We start from the raw sequence: 18211 nt of genomic DNA on the forward strand, positions 1-18211 counted from the left end.
GTAATATAATAGAAAATAAAACATATTCTTCAGTTTTTCTAAACAATGCTTTTATATAATATTATAGATAGCTGATAGATTACAGAGAGAATATAAATATATTACATATGTATGTATCTACCATAATTGTTGGGTATAAAAAACTGATATAGAACAGTGGGTAGTGGAGATTTCTTATTTGCCACTGGGCAATGACAAGGAGGAGAGACAGATAACACTACACATCAACTTGACAAATGCACAAAAGAACCTTGAAAAATAAGGAAAATAACAGTATCTCTCTCTCTCTCTCTCGCTATTCAGTTTGGCTTTTACTGTATCTCTCTTCCTTCTGTTTTCTTTTGCCTCTCTCTTTCATTCGAGAGCCTAAAACGCTCTCTCTCCTTCCTCAGTCCTTGTAAGGTATAATTCACCTTTGGTAACTTCAAATTATGTTACTTGGTCCATGTTTGATCAAAAATCCTTTTTGATCCATTGTTTTGGTTTTTGTTTACGGTCTCTAATCTGGGTTGTTTCAAGTTTTGGGTTTTAGTCTGGTTTGGAGGGTTAGAATCGAACAAGGTCGTGTCCTTTTGTTTTAGCTTTTGGAATTTTATAAAACCCTAAGCTTGACTATGGAATGATCAAATTGGGATAATGAGGAAATGGGAAATTTGATGTAGTTTGATTTAACTTTTTGGTTGCATGTATGTAAGCTTAGGGATAATATTTTGGAACTGGCTCTTTGATGGGATAAACTCTGTTATTCAAGGTTTTAGTCACCTTTCTCTTATTAAGATGAATTAATTTTTGTTGCCATCTGGTTGTGAGAACACAAGACTTTTAATCTATGTTACTCAAACTCAGTGTGAGCGTATGTATTAGACATGGCTATGGTTAGATTTTTAAAAGCCTTTTAATATATTTGGAAGATTGTTGGAGGTGATATCTTCATATCCATGTGTTGGATACGAGTGTTAGATATAGGTACTTAAAGAAGAATGAAGAACCTGAGCCAGCATAGCTTTTAACAATGCATTGGTCTATGTTTTGTATCAATGCTCTTTCAGGTTAAAAGGGGGGCTTTAGTTTTATCTGCAAATGGATTTTGGTTATATGAGCTACAAATAGCTTGGACGTGTGTCTATGTGTGTGTTTATAAATCTTGTTTGAACTTATTACTTTCAAGGTGTTTATAATTACTGTCAGATGTGCTTTTAAATTTTTAGGATAGGAACATTATAGTGGGATGTGAACGTGTTTGTTAGTGTTTGGCGAGACAAAGAGTATTTCTAACTGTTCATGGTTGTTTTCTGTAAGGAGTTCAAAATTCTTTTCATGTTTGTATGCTATTGTGAATGTGAACTGCTTTATTAATGATTGAAATGACGTCAAATCGATCTCAAGATACTGAATCTTAGACACTTGTAAAGAGGTGAGAGAGATTAGAGCTGGAACTGATTGTATCGGATATTGGCAACTATACCCAAGCATTCCACTTGGTCAGTATTTTTGTAATAAGTTTGTTTGTTTCTGGTTTTAGCACTAACGACAACGGCTATGAAGTTTCATGTTTTCCTTCTTATAGGTGGTTTAGTTTTCAATTTCTTTGGGATGCTTTATTTTTAACATATTTATGGTAGACCGGTATGTATTATGCAGAGTTTCCTGTCTTATTAAATATAACCTTTCCTCATTCTAGCCGTCAACTTGATTAATCTTCGGTTCTTGGTCCACTTAAGTTCCTTTGGTATGATCTGATTAAGACTGCTCTTTAGAAACATTTGCAGATTCTCTCTCGCAATTTCTTTTATATTTTAATTGGTGGTTTTTTTAAGGTGATAGGCACAAGAAAAGCTCTCATTATTAAAGTTATATTTATTTTTTTAGACCTCTTCCATTAGTTGTACCTTTACTAGTAAGAGGATAATATACTTCTCTACGTTAAGTGTGCGACAACAGACATGAGATTATGAGGAAATAATGTGTATTGGCCAATAAAAAAGAAATAAAATTTTGATTGCTTAGTAGATAAACTGGTTCAATCTTTTAGAGTTTATTGCTATAAGCATATATAAAACCTTATTTCATATATTTACACAGATGCATATGAAAAACATATACATATTGCGCCTTCACTCAGGTGAGTGCTCATTTTGCCTATAGTGTGCCTTGTGCCTAGGGCAATATTGAGCTTTAGATGTTTTCTCATTTTCGAATGATGCATTATTCATCTCTTTAAGTTATTGCTTGCTCTTTATGGTAATGGGAACAAAACGGATCATAAAATTAATTATATTGCCTTTTTTATGCACCTGGGCAGATTGCATTGTATCTAAGTTTGCATTCCATGACAAATAACATCAAAATTTTCATAACAGTAGCCCTCTTGTTTGTACATTTCATGTGTAAGAGCTGTTAGTTTGGCTAATGAGTAGAAAATAAAAAGATTGCTTACATGTTCTTAATAGTGTTTATATTAGATTGCTAATTTGTTTGTACAAAATGGAACTGTTATTGAAGAATCCATTATGTTCCATTAAAATGTCTCTCTAACGAGGGAGCGGATACCATTCCCCTATGCTCCTTCCTTTATTACAATCCTAACAAACCTTAACGTTCGTGCACTGAAAACCCTTTGTCCTTTGGAGGTGAGGAGGGGATGTAGAAGAAATAAAAAAGAGATGGAAATTTTCGTTGATGGCTACATTCTTCGGTTTTGATGATTCCTTAATTATGCTTTTTTTTTTTTCTAATGGCGAAGAGAATTCAAAAGTTTGGTGCTTTCGTTTAGTGAAGCAGGATTGGCTATCTGTTTTGTTTATGTTATTTCTAGTGAATACTTGCATAGTAATGATGAAACTTAGTCTTACAAAATAGAATAATTACTTTTGCCTATTATAAAAAGTTTCATAGTGTTTTTGTATTACAGGTGTCTGTCAGGATAGAGGAAAATGGGCGGGACTGGTGATGATAAAATTCCAATACATACCGAAACTGAAGGTTCCGAGACTACAATAGAAATAAAAATAAAAACATTGGCCGAGACTTATACTATGAGAGTGGATAAACAGGTAAATTACTGTCACTCTGTTGTTATTATCCAACTCAAGTTCTGATCGGGTGTTTGTATTATTTGTGCCATGGCTCAGTTCACCATTTACACTTGGTTAATGCTTATACCACTGTATTTGTTCTTGATGTCGTGTGATGAATTGTCTAATATTCTTGCTTCACTGTTGTTTCTTTTCTCTGAATTTCTAACAGATGCCAGTGCCTGCACTAAAAGAACAGATTGCTTCTGTAACTGGTGTGTTATCAGAGCAACAGCGATTAATCTGTCGGGGAAAAGTTCTAAAAGATGACCAACTGCTTTCTGCGTACCGTATCCTTTTTTTCTTAATATTTGTATTTATTTGTGAACTATTAGATTTTATTGATTTTGTTAGGTAAGAAGTTGTTCCATTCTATCATTATCTATTCACATTTAGAATTTGAGCTGAGTTTCTTAATTGGAGGTAGATGTCGAGGATGGTCACACCTTGCACATGGTGGTCAGGCAGCCAGTTCCACCATCTGACGGCGCACTTAATCATTCAGGTTTTGCTAACTTGAGGATCTAGTATTGTCATTTTTAATTTGTTCCTTTTTGGTTCAAACATTGCATGAGCTCATGGCTTTTACCCCCCCCCCAAAAAAATGCATGAACTTTATCCAGTTTTATTTAAAGCAAAGGCCTTTCGTCCTTTGCTAGCTATTTTTATTGACATGTATGAAGTATTCAGCCAAAAGGCAATGCCTTACCATCACTCCAAATATTGCTTCTCTAAGGGTACTGATACTTACGAATGATAATATTGAAAGTTATGACAAATATCAAACAAGTAGAATCATAATAATATTATCATTTTCTTTGCTGCTTTTTGAAACCTGAAGGCACGGAGATGCTATATCAACCTCTTATTTTCACTTAAAAACAAAGAATTCTACGCCACACTTTTTGTTCTTATATATATACATGGTAGATCATTAAATAATGAAAAATTTGCAATACTATATTCGACAATTAACAGCTTTTGGCCATTGGAATAAGATTTTTTTCAATAATATTAACCATAAAGTCCATTTGTAAATCAAATATAGTGGGAGAATGCGTCATTACATTTGCAACAAGAATGTGTTCAACAAAGAATTTCTTTCATTAGCATTTGTCTTGTATGCCTCTCTCCTTTTCTCCAGTATAAACTGTGATCGGTTCGTAATATGTACACCTTTTGTTAATATATGTTTTTAATATTAATTTATTGTGCATTGCTTATGTCACTAACATGGGAGGAAAAAGCTAGTTAAGATTTAGTTAGTAACATTTAGCACTATTTGCTGCAGATGATCCGGGATCAGGTACAAGCCGCAATCATGGTAATCATGTCCCAAATTTTGTGATAGAAACTTCTAATATGCCTGAACAAGGAGATGGAGTTCCTCCTGAAATTGGTCGGGTAAGCTTTTAACTGGATGTGAAATGAAGAACATTTCTTGTGTAGAGGGAAAGTATATATGGTTTTACAATGAGTTTTTAGTTTTAATTTTGTTCTTTCCTTCTAAGCAGATTGTCTCTGCTGTTCTGGGCATGTTCGGATTTGCAAATATGGCAAGCGATGTCTGGGTAAGTCTTAATAAAACAAGAGAAACTAATTAAACCCGTCAAATTGAGGTACAATCAAATCAAATCCTGAAATAAAAGAAAACATGAAACAAGAGAGGTTCTAGGAAAACCTTCCTAATCTTTTACTTCAAGCAAGGAAACTAAAGAAACTAATCCCAAAAGTGTAGGGAACAACTTTGAAATTCTACCGATTAAAATGTCTTCAGCTGCATTAGCATGAAATAAACAACTCGAAAAAGTGATCCACTAACAAATGAGGTCTTTGCTTGTTGGTTAAGGCAGAGGCCCTGGGTCCTTGAGTACCCAAGTTCGTGTCGCACCATGTACCATTGCGATGTGTGGGTCTTTGTCCCATCGTGTGCGAGTTTTGTCTGGTTCTTCGTTTGTTGTGCTTTTGTTTTCAAAGGTCCTTTTAGGGCCATGGCTTAACAGGATGAATGTTGACAAGTGTTCATCTTTATGTGTGCCTAAATTGATATGAACTTACTTCTTCGGGGTTTTTGGATACCATAGGAACAGGGTTCACAAAGGCATGAAAGAACATCTGGTAGTGGCATACCAGAATCATCACTGGGTCAAACTGAACAAACTAGCATGAGGAATCAATCCGATAGAGAACACACTGCTTTTGGCCTTCCAGCAGCAGTTTCCTTGGGGCCTATGCAACCTCCTGTCAGTTTGGAATTCCTTACATTCGTAACAATTTATTTGTTTCTTTGTATGTGCCTAGTGGATTTGTTATATGAAATGTATTTTATGGCAAACCTATTTTTGTAGGTAATTCCTGATTCTTTGGCTACTTTGTCTCAATATCTTAGCCATATGAAGCATGAATTTGATGGCATTGGTTAGTTTTCCTTGAAAAAATGTAATTATATTATCTGTCTGTTGCTTGAAAGAATACTGGTTCATTGATGATTGCATTGCATTTGACTGCCAGCGAGGAGGAGTGGAGATAGAGATTCTATTCCTGCATCAAATTCAGGAACTATACGGGAAGGTCTTCCAACACCTGCATCTTTGGCTGAAGTGTTACAATCTACCAGGCAAATGCTCATTGATCAAGCTGGAGAATGTCTACAAGTCTGTCCACCTTTTTTCACTGTCTTTCCTAAAATTTACCTGTGTAAACAGTCAGCCTGGAAGGGACTATTACAGTCATCGCCTTGAGTTCTCTTTTTTTTGTTTTGTTTTGCCTATTGTCAGCAACTTGCAAGGCAACTAGAGGATCAAATGAATGTGACCGACACCTCAGCACGAATGATCGCTCAGTCGAATGCATGGAGAATTGGAGTTCTGCTACATAACCTAGGCTCACTTTTACTTGAGCTTGGTCGTACAACCATGACGCTACGCTTAGGTCAAACACCTGTAAGATAATTTCATTCTAAATTCACAACATTTAACTCTTTTTGACACCATTTGTGCTCTATTGTTGCTGTAACTTTTTTCTTTTTGCAGTCTGAAGCTGTTGTTAATGCTGGACCTGCAGTTTTCATATCCCCTTCTGGTCCAAACCCTCTCATGGTTCAGGCAATGTTTCAACAGCTTAGCCAAACATTCTTATTCGATGTAAATTATTTTAATTTAAGCTGATTATCGGTATCTGTTTAGGCTCTGCCTTTTCAACCAGGAACTAGCTTAGGCACCATTCCCATGGGAACTGTACAGCCTGGATCTGGTTTGGTTAATGGACTTGGGGCAGCACTTTATCCTAGACGTATTGGTATACAAATACGAAGAGGTATGGTATACCTGGCTATTTTTGGTATTTATGTTTTTTAATATATATATAGTACTTTCTTGGCCAAAGACTGAAGTGTATTTACTCTAAAGGTTCAACGACAGCAACACCCAATATAATTCGACATGAACAAAATGATACCACCACACAACAATCAGACCAAAGGAACCCGTCGGTGGGTTCTGGTAATGAGAACCATAGCACTCAAACAACTTCAAGGGTTTCAGATGCTCCATCTTTTGCTGGAGAATCAGGAGTTAGGGTAGTGCCTATTAGGACTATGGTTGCAGCTGTACCTGCTCCTTTGGGTCATGTACCTTCAGATTCTTCCGGTAATACCATGGGATTTTATTACCCATTGGTTGGAAGGTTCCAGCACATCACTCCTGGACATTTGAATGGTGAACGAGGATCTCAACCATCTGCTGAACATCTGTCCACTGGTGGTCAATCTGAGCAACCCCCTGTTCCTGAATCTGCAGCACAACACCAAAGTTTGGACGAGTCTACAAGAGATGGTAATATGTGAATCCTGCACTTAAACATACTAAAGATACTGGAGGGTGACTGATTATTGAATGGAGCTGACTATTAAATGCTTCTTCTTGTTGTAGGTTCATTACCAAATGCTAATTCAAGACAACAGGAGCGATCAAATACACGCAGTGTCGATATCAGCTATTCATCAGTTGGAAGGACTCAAAACAACCAAGACTCCGAGAGGCAAATCCCCAGTAGCATTCTTCAGTTTCTAAGGGCATTTTTCCCAAGTGGTGAATTCCGTGTAGAAGAATCCAGTTTACAAGGAACAGCTGCTGGTTCTGTACCGGTGCAAGCAGGAACATCCAGAAGTGGTTCAGCAGCTGAGCCAAGTATTACTGATGAAGGGTTGTTTTTATCTAATTTGCTTCATCAGATCATGCCATACATATCTCAGCATGCAGGATCACAACAAAGTCCTGTGCCTACTACAGGAGGAAATACTTCTTCCCAGGTAATTGGGATCAAATATAGATGAAGGGAAAGTGTAGTAATTGGGATAAATTTTAATGTTAAGATCAATGGATAACGATGCTAAACACTGCTTTGTTTGCAGGTTGAGAACTCTAGGGCTAGACCTAGCGACTCTGAACCAAACCCATTGAACTCAAAACGTCAGAAGGTACTGGTTCTGAATCTATTTCTTCTTTTGCCTTTTATCATATTCCATGTTAACTCTTTCCTATGTCTCACTTAAATGTTTGACAAAACCTTTTAGATTAGCCCCTCTAGTAACTTGATGAACAATGTTCTCTTGATTGTTTCTATAGTGTGTATTGCTTCAACATGAATTCGTCCACTTTTTTATTGTTAACATTGGAGATCGTCATCCCTGAATTTATATACGTAGTTGCATGTTAATACATTAGATGGCTTCGTTAACGTGGGGTTTCAATCTGTTACTGATTTGAAACAGCATGGTGACACATTTACTTCGATATTTAAAGTGTATTTGTCGAGTTTGATCATTTGAGTAGTCAAAGTATGTACTGAAATTGTGTACATAAGATGTGATCTTAGTCTAAAATTATGGTACTAAACAATTTGGTGTAAAACATAGGATGTCGAGTTGGACTTGCATGTTCAATGTAATGATGAGTCTCCAAACCTATTTCATTGCAATACCAGATGTTTAGTGCTTCTTGATCACACACCAATAAATGGTTTCTTGTTGCAGACTGAGTAACATATCAAAGGGTGCAGTTTAATGAATTTTCTCATGGTTGTGGAGTTCGTGATTGCGAATTTGAGTGCTTGTGGACAGCGGCATGACTTTTATGTTGAATGTGGTATATCCTTCCTTTTTTTGGTTCTTCTTTTACTGATGAGAAGTGACATTTTCATAATTGCCATAGGGAATTTGAATTGGATTTTACCTTCTAAAGCTTCATTTAAGCATCAATGGCTTTCGAGTTCCGATTACATACTCTTATTTTTGTACATCCGAAATTTCATTCTAGTAGTATATCTTTATTTCAGTTTCACATCTAAGGTCATTAAAGGTAGAAATTGTGAAAAAGGCAGGCATTGGTTGGTATGGGGAGATTCTTGATTTTAACCATTGTACATCACCATATGTAACCATGAAGCAAATTTCTTGGCTGTTGTAGTGAAAACCCCAAAATATGGCCTTTCCTTAAACATTATAAAAATTGTAATAATTTGTGTAATTGGATAATTTGTCTTGCACAACATTATAAGTGTGTTTAGCCATTTTATAAGAAAGTGTAATTACTTAACACCAGCTTGTAGTTATCAGAAATTATAATTTCATAAATAGGTTTGTCTAATAATGCTTAATTTGGCCTTTGAACTATGCTTCTTATCCTATTTTGGTATGGTACATAAACTATTGGAGTAGTGGGAATAAGAATGTGCTGTGTGTCATCTTTCAACGTTATGTCACTTGGTATGTAGTTTTATTTAAAATAAAACATTGATCTTCTATCGGTTGTCGACCGGCATTGATTGATTATTGATTGTCCACATGGTGCTTTTAGAACACGTCACCTAATCTTTTTTGCTTTTTAATATTATAATAATTAATTGTTTAAAAAATATAAAATATATAAATATAAATTTTAAAAAATCAAATATTATATAAAATTTGAAATTTGTTTATGAATTTTATTTTTTTTCAAAAACTCTAAATTCTACAAATTCAAAAAATATATATCTAAATTTCTAAAAGTTCGAAACTTTTTATATTTTTTCTTTTTATGAACTTTGTCTATTTTGAAAAAATAGTTATATTGATTTTAATTTTTAGAATTTAGAGTTTTTGAAAAAACAAAATTAATGACATTTTTTCTAGAATATGTATTTTTGAAAAAAAAAATTTGCAATCTTTTAAAAGTTAAATACTTTTTTGAAAATTTTAATAAAATTTTCAATTTTTATACAATTTTTTATTTTTTATATTTATATTTATATTTTAGAAAGAAAATTAAAATTTTTTGAATTTTTTATATATTTTATATTTATAAACAATATCTCTATATAATATTAAAAAAACAAAAAAAGAAGGGTGACATGGCGTGTTCTAATAGTGCCATGTGGACAGTTAAAGCCGGTTGACGTTGGTCAACATCTTGTCAACTAGTGGGTCAATGTTTTTCTTTTAAATAAACCTAAGTGTCACATGACACATTGTGATTGGTCAAAAGGTACTTGTGGCATATTTTCATTAGCGTCACGTGGCAACTGGAGGTTTCTTTTAACACCGTTACAAAAAAATGGACTGAACCGGGGATAAAAAAAGTTCTAGGTACCAAAATAAGAAAATAGGCATAGTTGGAGATTCAAATTCAGCATTAAACCTTTTTATAAAAATAAATTTACAAATTAAAAGTTATGGTTGTTAATTACTCGTGCAATTCTTTTAATTGGAATATAATTACGGAGTTTTAATTACTAAAGTATGTATTAAATTACTGATGTTAGCACATAAACTTACGATCAATTACACCAATTTAATTGGGTGGTTTTTCATAAATACTTTACAAGATTTATAATAATCGTATAATTAGATAATATTTTACATTTACAAAATAATGTTTGGAGTCAAAAATTTTATTTTACAAATATCCATTCTAATTTTTAGCATGATTGTTGATTCGAAGATAGTAAATATTATCTTTCAGTATTTATATTTGAGAAAATCAAATCTATTTGTTATTTTGTTAAAAAAAATCTATATTTATTTACTATGTACAAATTTTATCTCTAGAATCTCTACTTGGAGTACAAATAATTTTTTTAAAAAGGTTTTATTTATAAATGGACCCTTAAATTATACTCCAATTCTCAATTTGATTTTTTTTTTCATGTTCGTACTTATATTATCAATTATGGTTCATTTCAATATAATGTCCAATAAAAATGCGTCACCAACAATCAAGCTCGAATTCAATTATGTTGGAACCCACAATTCCATCAAATTCAAGCTCGATCGATGTTGGATGGGCTTCGTTCAATGGACCGGAAGGACCCCACCGGCTCGACGAACTTGATCTTTCATTTCTATCATCTTATGCCATAAGGGTGTATTTTGCAGGACATGTAGGTGATAGGATCGATTTAAGGCTTTTCCTAGTGTTTGGAATGATGGTAGTGGCCCTTTCACCATGCTTTTCGGGTCAGCCTATTGGTTCGATGTTCATTGATTAGATTATTTAATCTGTGTTCAAGTTATTTCCGGGGCTTTTCAATCTATAGGTTTGCCTTGTGTGGTTGCTATTGCGGGGAATTGGTTCGGGAAAGAGAAGAGAGGGTTGATTATGGAGGTTTTGGCCTCACATACATACATCTGTTGGGAACATTATTGGCTCTGTTGGACTTTGATTGGGGTTGGTGCTTTTTGGTGCCTGGAACTTGTGGTTGGGGTTTTGGTTTTGGCTTCCTAGTTGTGGATCCTAATGGTTTGGGTCATTCCTCGAACAGAGATTGAGATGAATGCAGAATCTGAGGAAGCAAGGCTGCTCGAGTCTCAGGTTTCGGTTGTTCCAGGTCCTTCGACTGCCATCAGGTTCTTGGAGGCTCGGAGGTTACCAGGTGTAGTACCATTTGCTTTATGTCTCTTTTTCTCCAAGCCGGTGGCTTATACATTAGGTTGCCATTCTACGTAAAGCAGACAGGTACTTGTTTATCACTTGATGTAATTACATGGCCGAGTATGTTTTAGATGCTTGAATAATTAGCTAAAATGATATATTTATTGATTAAATTGCAAATCCTTGTTGGACATGTAGCTGTTGGTGGAATTCATTTGTCCCGAAAAACTGCTGGTATCATCTCCACAATATCCGACATCGGAGGACTCTTCACTGGGTCATGGCTGGTTTCTATTCAGATATCATCAAAGCTCGTGCTCGTTACTTTGGTTACTTTCGATTCCTGAACTCGTCTTGTACCAGGTTTACGGAAGTGCATCTGTAGTTAGAAACATCACGTTGATGTTCCTCTCCTGGTTGCTAGTGAACAGTCCTTTCTAATTATAACAGCCGTTGCTGCCAATCTCGGTACCCAAGACATGATCAAAGGAAACTCTCGTACATTAGCCACAGTGACTGCGATCATAGATGGCACGGGCTCTATTGGTAGAGCTCTTGGACCCCTTTTGGCCGGGTATATATCCACAAGGGGGTGGAACAGTGTGCTCCTTCTTGTTATATTCTTAGCTAGTTTGTTCTTGATCCATGTTGCGAAAACCAAGGTCGAGAGGATGGTAAATGAGAGAAAAGGGCGTTGCAGCAGTGTGAGTAATTGATGAAGCTTCTCAAGGTAAAAGTGTATATATACAAAATCTTCAATTCTTTTATTCATGTAGAATAAATTATTTAATACAAAAACTATCATTTCCTAACGTTGTTGGTATCCAATGCTAGAGCTAGATGCATCAAGTAGTTTAGCCTGCAATGTATACATCTTAGTCCTATTTAAGAAAGATTGAACCCTGAACCTTAAACCCAAGTATAAGGAAAGGGAGAGAAAGTAAACATGCAAAAAGTAGCCAGCCATTAGGTGAAAGATGCATTGCATGTCATGTATTCATGTATATTGCAAGCAAGAAACCTTATGAACTGCAAATAGTAGCTGCTTCAAATCACTGCCATTATAGCTTTCAAAGCAGATAACTGTGATGACTTGGCTTAAAGAAACCAGATATTTCATCCATAATATCATAATTAAATAATAGATTTATTATCTGAAAATGGGAATATCTAGTAATGCAAAAATTCAAGCATATTCAAGTGATATCTTCAAAATTCCAGATGTCAGCATCCAAACATAAAAAGTAAATGGAAAGAAAAACAATAACAAAAGAAATCTAACAGTGAAACATAGGCTCCTACGACCCCAGACAAAAACACAGAATAACACTCGCAGCTTACATTCCAGTGAAGGCTTTCTTCCCACCGCCGGAAGATCCGGCGGGAATCACTTTCAAAACATTGAACCTCACGGTTTTTGACAATGGCCTGTAATTAGAAAACAATACACAAAAATTACAAACAGCCAAAAAATGGCTACACCTAACAGTAAAAGATTAGATTCAAAAACAGATAATATAATCTCTGTTTAGAAATTTAACCTGCATTGCCCAATAATGACATGATCCCCTTCCTTCACACGGAAGCATGGAGAAATATGTGCAGGTATGTTCGAATGCCTCTTCTCATACCTGGGGAAAAAAAAGAAGAAATTTCTTCAAAAGAGATTTTAAAAACTACAATTCACTTAAGAAAGTACAGGAAAATGGAGCTGCATCATGCCTTTGGTATTTCTTGATATAATGAAGGTAATTCCGTCGAACAATGATTGTCCTAATCATCTTAGCACTATGGCAAGTACCAGCTAAGATACGACCCCTGATCGAAACAGTGCCGGCAAACGGGCATTTCTTGTCAATGTAGGTTCCTTTATTAAACAAATATACAAAAATCATCACCAAAAGATAACCAACAATGCCATAATTTGGATATCAACTGAATTCTAAAAGCATAGAAACATATTATATACAATATATTCCCTCCCAATTTCAGATTCTTGGTGTCAATCAAGTAAAGCACCTGTTCTTTACTTGCAAATTATAGAGGATCCATTACAAGAAGTATTAACTAGCATGACCTTAAAGCAATCTTTACTAAGCTTAAGCCACTTAATGCAAGAAAAAAACAATAAATTTCTTTTACACAAACTGAACATCCATAGTTCCACAATATCTAAATACATACATAAATAGACATACAAAAAAACGAACCTTCAATAGCTTCACGAGGAGTCTTGAAGCCCAAACCAATGCTCTTCCAGAAGCGGTTCCCTCCCTTTCCAGGTCTCTTCCCTTTTGAAGATTTCTTTGAGCTGAAAAAAACGATATACAATCAATAAAACCCAAATCAGAAAAATGCTAAAAAAAAGATGAAAATCATTCATGTATTTCAGTTTTGAGATTACCTTAAAAACACTTTTGGTTGCTTCAAAAAGGCTTTCTCAGTCTGCAAAAAAGAAGAGAGAAAAAAACCCAGAAAATGAGAAGCGAATAGAAGAGAGTAAGAGCGTGGAGAGAATGGATCTGAGAACGAACCTGTTCGGCCATGGTTGACGAGCTCTCTCTCGAGTGTGGCGCGGCTGCTGGCAAAGCGGCAGTGATAAAATGAGAGAGTTTTTGGTACGAGAAACCCTAGCTAATACCTCATAGCTCGGCTTTTATGTGGGATCAGCTTATAGAATTGGGCCTTCAAAATATTAGGTCCAAAACTAAACCCACAATAGGAAAGGATAGGAATAAGAATCACATCATGTAAGATATATTTATTTTTTGAATTATCTGAATTCCCAAATTTACTTAAAAATTGGTGGTATCTATTTGAAGATTCCTTTATAGTGGCGTCTCATGCATCTTTTTAAATCAATATTTTTTAAAAGGAAATACAAATCCGTCGTTGATTACGTCAAGTAGGATTTGCATTGAAACACTAGAGGATGGGAGAAAGGGATTTTTAGAGAAGAGTAACATATTTAGTAATCGTTTTAGCAGGTTTTAAGTCTTGAATTTTTTAATTTTTTATAAAATAATATCATTATAGGTTTTGATCATCCAACCTATAAATAGGAGAAATGCGCTTTAGCGTACTTAAACTCACGTCTTCATACATTGACAACAATACCCATACCAATCGAGCTAAGGCTCAATTGGTAATTTGTATGATATTTTAGACGGTTTGAATAAAATATTAAATTTATAATATGGTTTGAGAAAAAGTAAGGCCAGTTTAAAAAATGAGTTAAGTGTTTGCTCTAATATTCAAAGTTCAAATTTGACATGTACACGGCACTAGTCATTTCTTAACTTCTCTATTAAGTTCATAAAAGTTAACCTTCAAAATTTACAAATGTTACTAATTTAATCCTAATTCTAAAAAATTTAAAAATATATATATACACATAAATATATATATAAAAATAAGTAAATTTTGTCAAAACGTATAATAATAAATTTAAAATTTATATTAATTTTTTATTATACTGATTTTTTAACTGTTACGTTAACTTGTCGTTTGTGATTTTAACGAGAATGATCAAAATAACCAAATTATGCAACGTGAGTGCTTAGCTTTTCCTTTTTTATAATTACTTATACAATGTTACAGTACATATGTTAAAAATATATATATTAAGTCTATGTTTAAACACTCAATAATAGATAAATTTTTGTTAATTTTTTTTATAAAAATTACATTTTCTTGTAAACTTTAGAAATTAAGAATGAGTTTAAACAAATTTGAGTTATTTTATTAATTTTTAAATATGGAAAGATTTAGACAAAATTTAATATTTTGTTTTGGACAAGTACATGTAATGCTAATATCATTTAATTAATAGTAAAAAGATAAATTTTGCGCAAAACACCATATTAAAAAAATAAATTTTAAATCGGTAAGCAATAAATTTAATATCGTGTTTTGAGAAAAAAAATTATGTACTAAATTGAATATCAAAATCAAACTTAAGTAACACCATATTAAAAAAATAAAATTTAAATCGTCAAACAATAAATTTAATTTCATGTTTTGAGAAAAAAAATTATGTACTAAATTGAACAAATTAAATATCAATAGATGCTTTTTTAATTTTGATTTAATAAATATTTTAATGTAATTTTATTTATGGACGTATCTGGAAATATAGTAAAATAAGAAGGGTCAAATTATCTAGAATGGTTATGGTATAACTTCTTTATTTTGTCTTATTTCACACAATGGAAAAAAAGGGTCAAATTATCATCCATTGTTTATTAAAACCTTTTGAAATCATTACTTCAACTTTTAATTCAAAATAGCTGACTTCATCAAATCTCTATATTTTCTATATATATAGGGTTAATTGCATTAATCTTATTCAAACAATGGGTCAAATTTTAAATTAGTCCCTAAAACTCGAAGCATTCTAATTGAATCCTTAAATTAATGTATCGTTTCAATCAAATCTTTTTATCAACCTACCGATCAGTTTTAGTGTTACATTATATTTTGGATTTGACATAGTTCCTTTTTAAACACGTATGACTTAATACATTTTCTAAACACGTAAAATCTAAGTTGACATTTAATGCAAAAATTCGAATGGAACGATACATTAATTTTAACATTCATTTGGAGCAGTCTCGATTTAGAAATTGGTGCATAGTTTGAAAACGTTTAATGTAATTAACCCGTATATATACACGTATGTAATTAAAATGGTTAATTTTTGCTATTAGTCCCTATATAACCAACTATTATAATCACGAGGAAATTCACACATTTTAAAATGGTTAATATTTGCTATTTGTCTTTATACTTTGCAAAAATTTTGGATTTAGTCATTTTATTTTAATTTGATCAATTTTAGTTCATACACTTTTCGAATTAGTTAATTTTAGTCCCTATACTTTTCAAATTTTGATATTTTAGTTTTGACTCAAATAGTAATAGTTAACTACGCTTGGATAAATTTAATTAATAGCCCTATACTATGTGTACAACTATAGATTTAGTTCTTATTCTTCATTTTGAAATTTCAATATTGACACGAATGACAGTCGTTAATTCATTAATTGAATTTTTTAGTGATTAATACGTGAAAATAGCAAGCTAATATAATATTACACATATGGTAATGTGCTTAGCACATCAAATTTTGGAAATAGCATAACTTAATCAGTTTAATGTGAGAACTGAAATTTTTAAATTTGAAAAATACAAGGACTAAAAATAACCAAATTAAAGTATAAAGACCAAATCCACAACTTTCACAAAACACAGGAACTAATAGCAAAATTTAACCTTTTTAAATCGGAAATAACCATTTCTTGATTCATGGGTAAGCTACATTACAAACCCTAAAACCACACCAATTTCTCGGTAATGTACCCAAATAAAACAAGAAAATTGATATGAAATAAAGAGGAAAAAGGACCCAATAATTTAAGTCAAGGATAAAATTCCCAACCTACAACAAGGGCAATGGCCATTATTCTCTAGCCATGGGACCAAGCACCTAGAATGGAACCAATGGGCACATGGGGGTCGAACCAGGGTCTCACCAGCCTTGAACCTTTCTAAGCAAATCAGACACTCATCATGCTCCAATGCCTTGCGGCTCAAATTCACCCAACCCAACCTCCTCTTTGATCCGAACACTTCTCTATGTAACTCCCCTTGAATCAAACATTTTCCATGCATGTGGTTCATAGTTTCTTTGCTATTTTGCCTGTTTTTCAATGCCCAAAACTGGGTAATAAGTGCCTAAAAACTAATGATTGTTAAATAATAAAAAGTTCGAACTGATTAGTTGAATTGAGAATTGATTATTAGTCTGATTTAAGGGTATAAAAAACTAAATAAAAATTAAATCGATCGGAAATCAATTCAATAGTTGAAAAACCATGTATTTAATTTAAAATCAGGGTATTCTCTAGGTTCACTTGATCGTAGAGATCAATCTTTTCAAAGTTTGTAGTTATCATATTATTTTAGTTTTTTTTTTTGTGTGTTAGAATTTGGAAAGGGTGTTTTTAAGTAAAAATAATATTAACATTTCAACCAAACTATTGCAAATCTTTGAACTAATCAATAACAATATATTATAAAAATTTAAATTTAAATTATTTCAAATTAAAGTACAAAAATAAATCTTAAAATTTAACGTTGGATCTATTGATCAAGAGTATTCATCTATCCCTAAGATGTGGGATCCATCGATGGGTTTAACCGGTGTGGTAGTGTAGTTGTATCTTGTATGCGTGTGTGTGAATCTGTGAGTTATACTCGAATATATAAGGACCAAAACCATAATTTCACCTATTAAGAAAATTAACCAAACATCAAACTGCTCTATTCAATATTCCAATCAGGTCTTTGGCATTTTAGTACCTTTTGGGTTCTGATTTTCTTTGTGATCTCAACCTTTCATCTAATCTTTCCTTAGCTTCTCTTGCTACTTCACCAAGCTTCTCATCATCATCTTCATACCCTTCAATTAGTACCCTCCTCTGCTTCAATTAATTTCCCCAAATAAACCCAAAGTTTAAAATCACTATAAAAATCTGGGAAATAAAACAAAAAAAAGAAACCGAATTACCTGAGAAAAAACAGAGCTATGAAGGGATTCATGGTTGCTTGTATACAAACAAAAAGAGGGTCTCCTCGTGAACCCAAGAACCGAATCAGATGAACCACCGCTTTGATGGAACCGTCTTCTTCGAGCACATTCAACACCAGCTAGCATACCCGCCATTGAAAATCAAAAGGAAATTAAGATAGGTATCTTTTAAAACTGTAAAAAGGATTGTAGAGAAGAAAGGGGGATCAAATTGAATCTATAAAAAAACGAGAGAAATTTGGGTTTGGTACATGATAGGAGGATAGTGGGAAGCGGGTCCCTGACATTGATTTTATAAGAAACAAAAATCTTTTACTCAATCATGGAAGAAAAAAAAGAAGAATTTTGTGAGACGTTACTGTGAAATTGGAAGAAGTCCAATATTATGCATTATAATGTATAATGATTAAATAAGCAAAATGGTTGAAGAAGAAAACAAAAATGGCAAAGTACATTGTGGGGAAAAAAAGTAAAAGGAAATTAAGGAGGGAAAAGGAAATTTCATGGCAACTTCCCAATGGAATTTTGCTGATCATGCCTATAAAATTTTAATGCATTTTATGGTTGAAAAGATTTTTAATTGAATAAATAGGTAAGTAATGGCCAAAAAAATAGATAGTTAAATATTTTTAATTTTT

General features: G+C 33.3%; 3 protein-coding genes and 1 pseudogene across 8 annotated transcripts; 2 read left to right on the forward strand and 2 right to left on the reverse strand.

Annotated features, from left to right (window-relative positions):
• The first annotated feature begins 127 nt into the window (after positions 1-127).
• Positions 128-8413, forward strand: LOC121225240 (ubiquitin-like domain-containing protein CIP73). Of its 5 annotated transcripts, XM_041109463.1 has the most exons (17): positions 167-402; positions 1413-1481; positions 2912-3053; positions 3247-3364; positions 3502-3579; positions 4366-4478; positions 4589-4645; positions 5159-5317; positions 5423-5492; positions 5586-5728; positions 5852-6016; positions 6107-6178; positions 6260-6389; positions 6482-6907; positions 7004-7383; positions 7486-7551; positions 8107-8413. In XM_041109463.1, exons 3-17 carry the CDS (start codon positions 2934-2936, stop codon positions 8113-8115), a joined length of 2106 nt encoding a protein of 701 aa, XP_040965397.1. In that variant the 5' UTR covers positions 167-402; positions 1413-1481; positions 2912-2933; the 3' UTR covers positions 8116-8413. The 5 variants fall into 5 exon arrangements, with proteins under 5 accessions (XP_040965396.1, XP_040965399.1, XP_040965400.1 ...); XM_041109462.1 differs by lacking the exon at positions 1413-1481 and having other exon boundaries at positions 128-402; XM_041109465.1 differs by lacking the exon at positions 1413-1481 and having other exon boundaries at positions 140-273.
• Positions 8414-10235: 1822 nt separating this feature from the next.
• On the forward strand, positions 10236-12384 carry LOC107938038 (putative glycerol-3-phosphate transporter 5; annotated as a pseudogene).
• LOC121225242 (40S ribosomal protein S11) lies at positions 12156-13796 on the reverse strand. The gene is made up of 6 exons (XM_041109467.1): positions 13516-13796; positions 13386-13426; positions 13192-13292; positions 12704-12848; positions 12523-12612; positions 12156-12409 (listed from the first exon to the last, which is right to left on the reverse strand). Exons 1-6 carry the CDS (start codon positions 13525-13527, stop codon positions 12319-12321), a joined length of 480 nt encoding a protein of 159 aa, XP_040965401.1. The 5' UTR covers positions 13528-13796; the 3' UTR covers positions 12156-12318.
• A 2442-nt stretch (positions 13797-16238) lies between these two features.
• On the reverse strand, positions 16239-18089 carry LOC121225243 (E3 ubiquitin-protein ligase ZNRF3). Of its 2 annotated transcripts, none has more exons than XM_041109469.1 (3): positions 17553-18089; positions 17345-17463; positions 16239-16682 (listed from the first exon to the last, which is right to left on the reverse strand). In XM_041109469.1, the coding sequence occupies exons 1-3, from the start codon at positions 17706-17708 to the stop codon at positions 16397-16399; spliced, it is 561 nt and encodes a 186-aa protein (XP_040965403.1). In that variant the 5' UTR covers positions 17709-18089; the 3' UTR covers positions 16239-16396. The 2 variants fall into 2 exon arrangements, with proteins under 2 accessions (XP_040965403.1, XP_040965402.1); XM_041109468.1 differs by having other exon boundaries at positions 17345-17466; positions 17553-18087.
• Between the last annotated feature and the right edge of the window lie 122 nt (positions 18090-18211).

This window comes from Gossypium hirsutum, chromosome D13, assembly GCF_007990345.1.
Source record: "Gossypium hirsutum isolate 1008001.06 chromosome D13, Gossypium_hirsutum_v2.1, whole genome shotgun sequence".
Classification (NCBI taxonomy): Eukaryota; Viridiplantae; Streptophyta; class Magnoliopsida; order Malvales; family Malvaceae; genus Gossypium; species Gossypium hirsutum.